This window comes from Microtus ochrogaster, chromosome 2 (genome assembly GCF_000317375.1).
Source record: "Microtus ochrogaster isolate Prairie Vole_2 chromosome 2, MicOch1.0, whole genome shotgun sequence".
NCBI classification, from domain to species: Eukaryota; Metazoa; Chordata; class Mammalia; order Rodentia; family Cricetidae; genus Microtus; species Microtus ochrogaster.
In genome coordinates, this window is record NC_022010.1 from 56785305 (window position 1) to 56795284 (window position 9980).

General features: G+C 40.4%; 1 protein-coding gene across 1 annotated transcript in view; it reads right to left on the reverse strand.

Annotated features, from left to right (window-relative positions):
* Nucleotides 1-215: 215 nt before the first annotated feature.
* Plcxd2 (phosphatidylinositol specific phospholipase C X domain containing 2) overlaps nucleotides 216-9980 on the reverse strand; it is a 62405-nt gene continuing 52640 nt past the window's right edge. Inside the window, exon 4 of the mRNA XM_005345035.2 lies at nucleotides 216-4856. Coding sequence (XP_005345092.1) covers nucleotides 4700-4856 — 157 coding nt within the window. The 3' untranslated portion in view covers nucleotides 216-4699. The remainder of the gene's footprint in view (nucleotides 4857-9980) is intronic.

Sequence of the window (9980 nt, forward strand, 5' to 3'; positions counted from 1 at the left end):
GGTGATGCAGTTGTCTTAACAGCCATGCTTCTGAATTTCCCCAAAGAATGGAGGGAAGTGGTTTATTCAAACCATTTTGTTTTAAAATGGGTTTCATAAATCCTAAGAACAAGTTTACCAGAGTGGATGCTAAAACACATTATCTAAAGCAGAATATCCTTATCTCAGAATATTTTTAACACTTTCTAAAACTTTGCTCTTTTTTTTTAAAAAAAAAATCATTAGCATCACTGTAGGGTTGTTTCCGAGTTAGGATAGCTCAGACATATGGCCATTAGTGCCAGGGTTTGTAGCAGGAAGTTGGGGAATTCAAAGGTTGTGGAAATAGGAGGTCTCCTGGGGCAGTAAAGAGCTGATTAGAACCATCTGGAATTAAGGGGAAGTTTATGTCAATACTTCTTGTTATTCATTCAGTTCACTCTCCTGTGTCCCAAGGTGACACTACTGTGTCATGAAACCAGGGTACCACCTACAGGAAGCATCTGCGGATGAAGGTTAAGATGTACTAGAAGATGATGGGATTTAGAGGGACATCCATGCTCTTCTATGCTGTACCAAACAAGCTTATGATGTGCTGTGATCAGACATCAGCTTTGATGTCTGATATCCTCAGTGTCTATTGATTCCTGCTGACATGTTGAGAAAGCCCACCTCTCAGGGGCCAACATACATTTTGGCATATTTCTTTGAGCCCCACACATTATTCAGTCTCCAGAAAGTATAATACATAGTCAAGTTCAATCAGGCTGTACCACACTCTTGGACAATGACCCCAACCATATTCTCTGCACATGTGTACAAAGGGAAGAATCATTGCAAAGGTACAGCCCAGAGTGCAAGGCATCTAAGCCCTAGGACCTTATATACATCATGAACTAGTCAACTGAGATTGGCAACATTATTAAAGATGAAAGAACCAAGGACAGGTTAGCCTCGGGTCAGTTGTTCAGCTAAGGGAAGAGACCACGTGACTGTGACCTCTGTTCTGCTTCCCAGAACTTAATAGGCAGTCACGCACATCATAAAACATCTGTAATGACGTCACTTTGTAGCCCTTTTGCTTCTCAGAGAAAAGCTGCAACCTTTCCTACCTTTCACTGTGTGCTAATGACTGGGTTGTATCAGGTTTCTTTGGGATTACTTCCTACTGGTAAGACTGAAAAACCCCACATGGCTGTCCTGACACACCAGAAAGCTCCATTTCACCCCAGAATGCTGCATTCCATTGCTTTCATCGAAAGAAACATAAATTTTCAGATGTGAACATGAAGTTATGAAAGGCCTGAGATTCTTAAGGTTTGTCATTGCCCCTGCTCAGATCTTGTGCTTTTCTTTGCATGTATATAAAATCCTGGATTTGAATTCTAGATCAACTGTTCTAAAAAAAAATTCAGGGATCTAGACCTGGCAATAAGGGAAATGATGCATATCAAATATCAAGCAGCAAATACAAGGAATTTTTTTTTTTGCATGACTTCTAAGACTGCCATGATATCAGACCACATCCTCAACACCAGTCAGTTCCTTCCATCAGGTCCACCCTAAGCTGTCTGTTCAGTCCTGAGAACATTGTCTCTATCCATAACATACATGGACCTTTCAATAGGTTTAGACTTTGAGACAGTTTCAAGCCACAGAAACCTACAAAGGTCTGGGCCATGAAGGAAATATGGCTGTGTTGGGATGGTGCGGAGAACCAGATAGGAATGGGCCCAGATTCTAAGTTAGTAAACCAGCATTCTAGTTGCTCTTGAAATCGATTCTGAATCATTTTGAGAGCCTTATTTTGATCTGAATGATTCCCAGGATTTTCAAGAACGCGACATATGTTTGGGTCAGAATTCTTACTGGTAATTATTGCAGAATAAGACATGGGGCCTATAGTCTGTTGCTATTCTGTCCAGCTCACCCGAGTTTCTGCCTGGTCGTCAAGGAACAGAATACATGCCACAGCCTTTGCAGCATATAAGAAGCTTTTGTCTCAGGGCAGAGATTGGAGTACTTCCTAGGGAAGATTGTGAATAAGCCTCTCCCTGCTACCTCTCAGACTTTCCCATATCAACAAGGCTGAGCCCCTAAAACAGCATGGAAGAGCTTGGACTTGCACTCACTACAGGAGCAGAAGGCCTGTGCAAATGGCCTTGGAAGTGTGCTGTGTTTCTGTGTTACACATGCAAACACGGAGGTGCACGTGGACGTCAGAAGTGAAGTACAACTATGTATGTCAGAACCGAGACAATGGATGAAGTAAAAAATTCACTGAACAGTCGATAGCCTTAAAGTGAAACACATATCCAGGGCAGATACCTTCTGTCACACCGAGCCACATAGCACCAAGCACCTGGGCAAAGCTGAGGCTCCGATTACACAGAGCAGAATGCCTCTTCTTCTTGTCTTTGTATCTCTTTGTCAAGTAACAAAGGGTTAACGGATGGAGAATGATCTAGTCCCTGGTAAATGGTTGAGAATTCGAACCAAACCAAACAAACAAAATGCAATAATTAAAAACAAAACTAAAAGCCAAGGTTTTCAGAGCTTCTCTGAGGGGCTCAGTATCATAATTGGAGGAAAATTAGGATAATGAGGGTACACACTCCAATGCCATTAAAGAAGCTTTGTGCAGAGAAGAAGGCTCCATCAAATTTGACAAGATCACTAATCCTCTGGGAGGGATTAGTATGCAAGAACAGGAGAAGTTAAAGCAGGTATTCCCAGAGGTGTTTGTGCTGTGGCCTCCATGAACTACGGAGATTAAAAAGTCAAGGCCTAAATTATTTTAGGAAGAAAAAAAGGCCAGATGATCAACAGTGAGGGGCATGCGTGTGTTTTCAATAGCTCACCCAAGATTACCCCCACTAGAGCCAGCATGCACGTCTGACTAGGAAACCGAAGGAGAGATAGGAGAACTTCTCGGAGAGGGTCCAGCAGTCTCTCCACTCAGGATTGCCTCTTTATAGTCTTCCTTAGGAGCTGGGAATCGGACACCTCCTCAGGGATTCTCAGATAGGGCTGAGGGGTACCAAAACATGCTCATGCTTCTTCTAGGTTGTTATTCCTAGCCAATGCTCTACAGAAATGCCAGTGTAGTTTGTCAAGACCCTTTCACCTCTGTCCCCGTCTACGTCTAAGCCTTTGGCAGTGGCTTCCTGGATCGCATCCACACCTATACACCACCCTTATCAAGATGGGGGTGGGGTAGGACATCTACAGCAAAGAACAAGGTCATTCACAGCCCTGAGGTGCACCGACCAGTGCGTGGGTGGAAGACCACAGCAGCATCCGTCCTGGGTAGGAAAAGTCCAGTAAACATCTGTGTGAGTGCTCTTGAGGCAGTAAGCACTGCAGATACTTACTCTATCAATAAATAATGAATAAATACAGGTAGAAAGCAAAGAACCAAAAGAGGTCTCTTATCAATAAAAAAACACACCACTTATCAATTAAAAAAAAATTCCCTCTTGAGTTTCCAAGCTCTCATGCAGTGCTGCTTGGTTGGCAGAACAATCCACAGGAAAAAGATCAAACGGAAAAACAGGTGGAAATGTTCCAGCATTGCTTTTCTTTCTCACTTGACGATATACAAGTCACCCTAAATGTCCCCGAGGTAGTCTTGTTTGCAAGGAGCTGCAGATTAGTTCCAAACGCACTTGGAGCTTGCTCCTGTAATGCATTGCACGGTCCCACACGTCCTGTGTCAGCCTCCATTGTGTAAGGAACAATCAGACTTCTGCTTAGCATTGTGACCCACAGCAGACCAGGCTCCAGGCAGACCACCATAAAATGGGATTCCGGTATCTGCATGAAGACCTTATACAAATAGGACAGTGCCAAAATGATGCAGGTGCTTGCCTGCTAGTCATTTGGGGAGAGAGCTACAGGATTAAATCAAAGAATTCTGGCATGCAACACACATGCATGTTTAGCTCTTATTGGGCCCTCGCTCAAAAGATTCCCTACCACCATTCCTTTCACTTTAAAGGAAAGGAAATGGGAAAAAAAGCCCAAAAGGAAATGAAAGGAACCAATACTTTCAGATAGGGAAACACATTTCTGATGCCAACCAAGGGTAATGTGTACTTTTTACATGAAGAATTAAGGGAACCACTTCCAGAGCCAGCCTGTGGCTGAAGAGTGCCATTATAAACACATCTTGCTTCCATAGAGAAGTGGTGATATTGTACAGTTCAAGAGAGGGCCCGGTGCTTGTCTCCCTAGGAGCCCCTCAGAGTTCTAGGTTAATGACAAAGACCTCCCAGAGGGTGGTCTGTGCCTGTATGTGCCATTGCCATTCTTCTGGCCAGGAATGCCTTTCCAATGTAGCCTTCACACAGGCACAAATGCCCACAGAGGATAACAGGAAGTTGGGACGATTAGATTAAGATGTTGCATAGCTCATGGAACCTGGAAACCATACTTCCTTTTTCCATTTGTGACCAAAAGCCACTAGGTAGGTCCTGACCTTGGCCATATAAAATACGCGCTCTTCCCTTAGACTTAAGTTTTTAAAAGTCTCATTTGGGGAAATGCATGAAAATCCCGGGAGTTCTATCCAAATGGCTCTGTGAGGAAAGGTGCGGAGGACCCTCTTTCTCTTCCTCACTTCACCATGACTGCCTGGGAGTGAGCCATCCTAACTGGAACCCTCTAGAATCCTACCTTAGATCAACAATCTCAACATGAAATTAAACATAGCATTAATTCAACACTTAGTGAGAGCTTGGTCCTCTAGAAGGTCATTCAGTTCAATCACAGTTGTGGCAAAGTCCACCAGGTCCACGAAGTCAGATGTGATGATGTTGACACCCATGGCTCCAGGCTTTTGAGTCTTCACCCAGTCAAGGATGGCAGGGAGATTCCTACATGGAGGAAGTATTGGGTGAAAAGAAAACAGACAGAGATAGTAGTGGTTAGACAACTCCAGAAATGGAAATAAAATGTTTGCTTTTCTTACTACAGGAAGTATAACAGAAACACACAACTCCCTGGGGTGAGACTCACATAAGCCTTATATTCCCACGGATATGGATATGGAGTTATCATCCCACCTGAGAACTTATCTTTCCAAGGTTTCTCTTATGCAAGAAACTATGTACTCACAGACCCAAAGGACAGCCAGAATGCCAGGATTTCACAATACCAAGTCCAACAGTCCTCTCGTTGTTAGGTTTTTAGAATTTCTCATTAAAAAATCTCAAGTATATGGCAAACTGATAGAACTGTTGTGGTAAGTGGATCTACCCTGTCTTTTACCACTAATGTGTTACTATTTTGCTTGTTACATATCTATTCATGCATCACTATCTTCCTGTCAATGTTGCTTCTATTTTTGACATACTCCACTTAGAAACATATAAAACCCTTACATCTGTCAGTGTGCATGTGATTAATTGCATTTTTTCTTATAGTTCCTTATATTATCCCATTGTATGACTGCAACATAGTTTACCCATGTTCTTATTGTTAGATACAACAGTTGTTTTCAATTTTGGGTCATTATGAATAAACTATTATGGGCATTCTTCTATGAGTCTTTTTATGGGTATCATTTCACTTTTCTTGGATAAAAATCATGGGACAAAACTGCCCTGTGAGAGGGTTTACTTATATTTAGTTTTATAAGAAACTGCCAGTCCCACCAACAGAGCAGAAAAGCTCTGGACAGTTAATATTATCCAGAAAAATTGGTCTCTCTAGTGTTTTGAAGTCTCGTTATTCTAGATAAAGTATGGGGACTCATACCTGTAATCCAAGCACATGGAAGGTTGAAGCAGGAGGTCTAACAGCCACTGTGTACCTTCTTTATACAAGTACCTATCCAACACTTTGACAATTTTTTCAGTTTAATTTTCACATATTCTTTTTGTGTTTTCATTTGTTCTCTAGACTTTCATGCAATGTGTTTTGATAGTATTTGCCCTTTGTCCTTTTAAATGTTGAGTTTTAGAAATTATGTTTACATTCTAAATACTACCGTTTTGTACGAAATATTTTGCAAATGTTTCTTCTATCCTGTAACTTGCCTTTAACTTTCTCAATGAAATATTTTGATTGGATTGAATTCCTTAATTTTTGATGGAGTGAAATTTGTTAATCATTTTTTCTTTCTCTTAAAAAAAATTGATGTGGTCCTTTGAACCCCAAAATCTACAAGTCCCACTCTGACTCCAAACCCACCCATCACCTGTGACCTCAGTGGCTCACTGAGACACAGACTGCTACTGCACAGAGCAGACCAAGATGTGAGTGACTAGCCCTCCCCCCTCACCTGGACAGCCCAGTCTCTAGGCTATATAGGCCCTTGGGCAAAACCCCAGGCCCTTCTCCCACCCACCTCACCTGTACTAGCTAGCTGGTCATCTGGCAAGCCTCCTGCAGACAGGCTGCTCCAGCACCACCCCAACAGACCCTGTAATCTACAAGTTCCTCTCTGTCCCCAAACCCACCCATCCCCTGAGAACTCATCTGCTCTCTGAGACACAAAGACTGCACAGAACAGACCAAGAGCAGCTCCTGAGACACAGACAGCTGTAACCATCAGTCCAAGAGAGGATACCTAAGACACAGACACCAATTGCAAGGATTTAACCAAAAGGCAAAGACATTGCCTGTACTGATTAGAAGAACAGATGGGTCGGTACCAATGCAAGAACATACTCAATAACCTCCAGAACAAAATGGCAACACCAGAACCTAGTGGTCCTACAACAGCAAGACCTGAACATTCTAATCCAGAAGCAGGAAAAAACAACTTTAAATATAACTTTATGAAGATGATAGAGACCCTTAAAGAGGAAATGAAAAGCTCTCTTAAGGAAATGGAAGAAAATTAAAAAAATGGAAGAAATCAATAAATCTCTTAAAGAAAGCCAAAAAACTAAGATAAAAACAATAGGTAGAGCATGAGACTCTTAATCTCAGGTTCGTGGGTTCGAGCCCCACGTTGGGCACCATTCTGTTGAAGGAGCTACAGGCTGTGTTCCACCACCTGGCTCCTGGCCACCGGCTAGCTTTATACCCGAAATAATAACACACAAACTGTATTCATATAAGCACTGCTTGGCCCATTTCTGTTAATGTGTGTAGCACCATGAGGTGGTGACTTACCAGGGAGATTCTAGCCTACGTCCATCTTGGGTGGGAGCTTCTTCGCATCTGCCCCAGAGAGGAGTGGCATAGCATCTAAGCTCACTTCCTCTTCCTCCCAGCATTCTGTTCTGTTTACTCCACCCACCTATGTTCTAACCTATCAGGCCAAGCAGTTTCTTTATTAATTAACCAATGAAAGCAAGGGATATATGACACTCCCACATCAGAAATGGATATTTTTCTGAGTAGGTACCATATACCAAAATTAAACCAAGACCAGATAAATAATTTAAATAGACCTATCACCCCTAAGGAAATAAAGGCAGTCATTAAAAGTCTTCTAAAAAAAAAACCAAACCAAAAAAATAAACAAACAAAAAATCCCAGGGACATATGGTTTCACAATTCTACCTACCAAAATTTTAAAGAAGAATTAATACCTATACTCCTCAAATTGTTTCAAACAATAGGAATAGAAGGAACATTGCCAAACTCCTTTTACTAGGCCACAGTCACTCTGATACTCAGACCACACAAAGATTCAACTAAGAAAGAGAATTACAGACTGATCTCATAAACATTGATGTAAAAATACTCAATAAACCATGCTTGTAAATCAAATATAAGAACGTATCAAAAAAAATCCACCATAATCAAGTTGGCTTCATCCCAGAGAGTCAGGGATGATTCAACACACAAAAATCTGTCAATGCAATCAACCATATAAATAAACTGAAAGAAAAAAAACCCACATGATCATCTCCTTAGAGCCTGAAAAAGCCTTAGTCAAAATCCAACAAAAGTCTTGGGGAGATCAGGAATACAAGGAACATATCTAAATATAATAAAAGCAACATAAAGCCAGCCAACAGCCAACATCAAATTAAATGGAGAGAAACTCAAAGCTATTTCACTAAAATCGGCAATGAGACAAGGCTGTCTACTCTCCATATTTATTCAATATAGCACCCAAAGTTCTAGCTAGAGCAATAAGACAACAAAAGTAGATCAAGGGGATACAAATGGGAAAGGAAGAAGTCAAACTTTCACTATTTGTAGATGAAATGATAGTGTACATAAGTGGCCCCAAAAATTCTATTAGGGGACTCCTACAGCTGATAAACACCTTCAGTAATGTGGCTGCATACAAGATTAACTCAAGAAAAAAAGAAGAAAGAAAGAAAGAAATCATAAATCCTCTTATACACAAATGAAAATTATACTGAGAAAAAAATCATAGAAATATCACCCTTTACAATAGCCACAAATAATATAAAGTATCTTGGGATAACACTAACCAAAGAAGTGAAAGACCTGCATGAAAAGAATTTTAAGCCTTTGAAGAAAAAAACTAAAGAAGATATCAGAAAATTGAAAGATCTCCCATGCTCCTGGATAGGTAGGATCAACATAATAAAAATGGCAATCTTACCAAAAGCAATCCACAAGTTCAATGCAATGCCCATCAAAATTCCAACACAAAATTTTCACAGACCTTGAAAGAGCAATAATCAACTTCATATGGAAAAACAAAAAAAACCTAGGATAACCAAAACAATCATGTACAATAAAGGAACTTCTGTAGGCATCATCATCCTTGACATCAAATTCTATTATAGAGCTACAGTAATAAAAACAGCTTGGTATTGACATAAAAACAGACGGGAGAACCAATGGAATCAAATCGAAGACCCTGATATTAATCCATACACCTATGAACATCTGATTTTTGACAAAGAAGCTAGAATTATATAATGAAAAAAAGAAAGCATCTTTAACAAATGGTGCTGGCATAATTGGATGTCAACTCGTAGAAGAATGAAAATAGATCCATATCTATCACCATGCACAAAACACAAGTCCAAATGGATCAAAGACCTCAACATAAATCCAGCCACACTGAACTCATAGAAGAGAATGTGGAAAGTAGCCTTGAATGCATGGGCACAGGAGACAACTTCCTAAATATAACACTAGCAGCACAGACACTGAGAGCAACAACTAATTAATGGGACCTCCTGAAACTGAGAAGCTTCTGTAAGGCAAAGAACATGGTCAACAAGACATGAATGGGAAAAGATCTTCACCAGCCCCATATCCTACAGAAGACTGATTTTCAAAACACATAAAGAACTTAAGAAACTAGACATCAAAATACTAGATAATCCAATTTTAAAATGGGGTACAGATTTAAACAGAGAATTCTCAACAGAAGAATCTAAAATGGCCAGAAGACACTTAAGGAAATGTTCAACATTTCCATCAGGGAAATGCAAATCAATACAACTCTGAGATACCATCTTATACCTGTCAGAATGGCTAAGATCAAAAACACTGATGATAGCTTATGCTAGAGAGGATTTGGAGTAAAAGAAACACTCCTCTATTGCTGGTGGGAATGAAGACTTGTACATCTACCGTGGAAATCAGTTTGACAATTTCTCAGATAGTTTGCAATCAATCTACTTTAAGACCCAGCAATACTACTCTTGGGCATATACCCAAAGGATGCTCAATTATACTACATGGACATTTGTTCAGCTATGTTCACAGCAGCATTATTTGTAAAAGCCAGAACCTGGAAACAAGCTAGATGTCTCTCAACTGAAGAATGGATTTTTCAAAAAATGTGGTACATTTATACAATGGAATGCTTACTTAGCAGTAAAAAATAATTACATCTTGAAATTTGCAGGCAAATGGATGGAACTTAAAAAAAAAAAAAACATCCTGACTGAGGGAACCAAGACTAAAAAGACAAAGATGGCATGTACTCCTTCATAAGTGAATATTAGACATAAAGCAAAGGTAACCAGCCTGTAACCCATGGCCCCAAAGAAGCTAGGGAACAAGGAGAACCCTAAGAGAGACATAACATGAATTGCCCTTGGAAG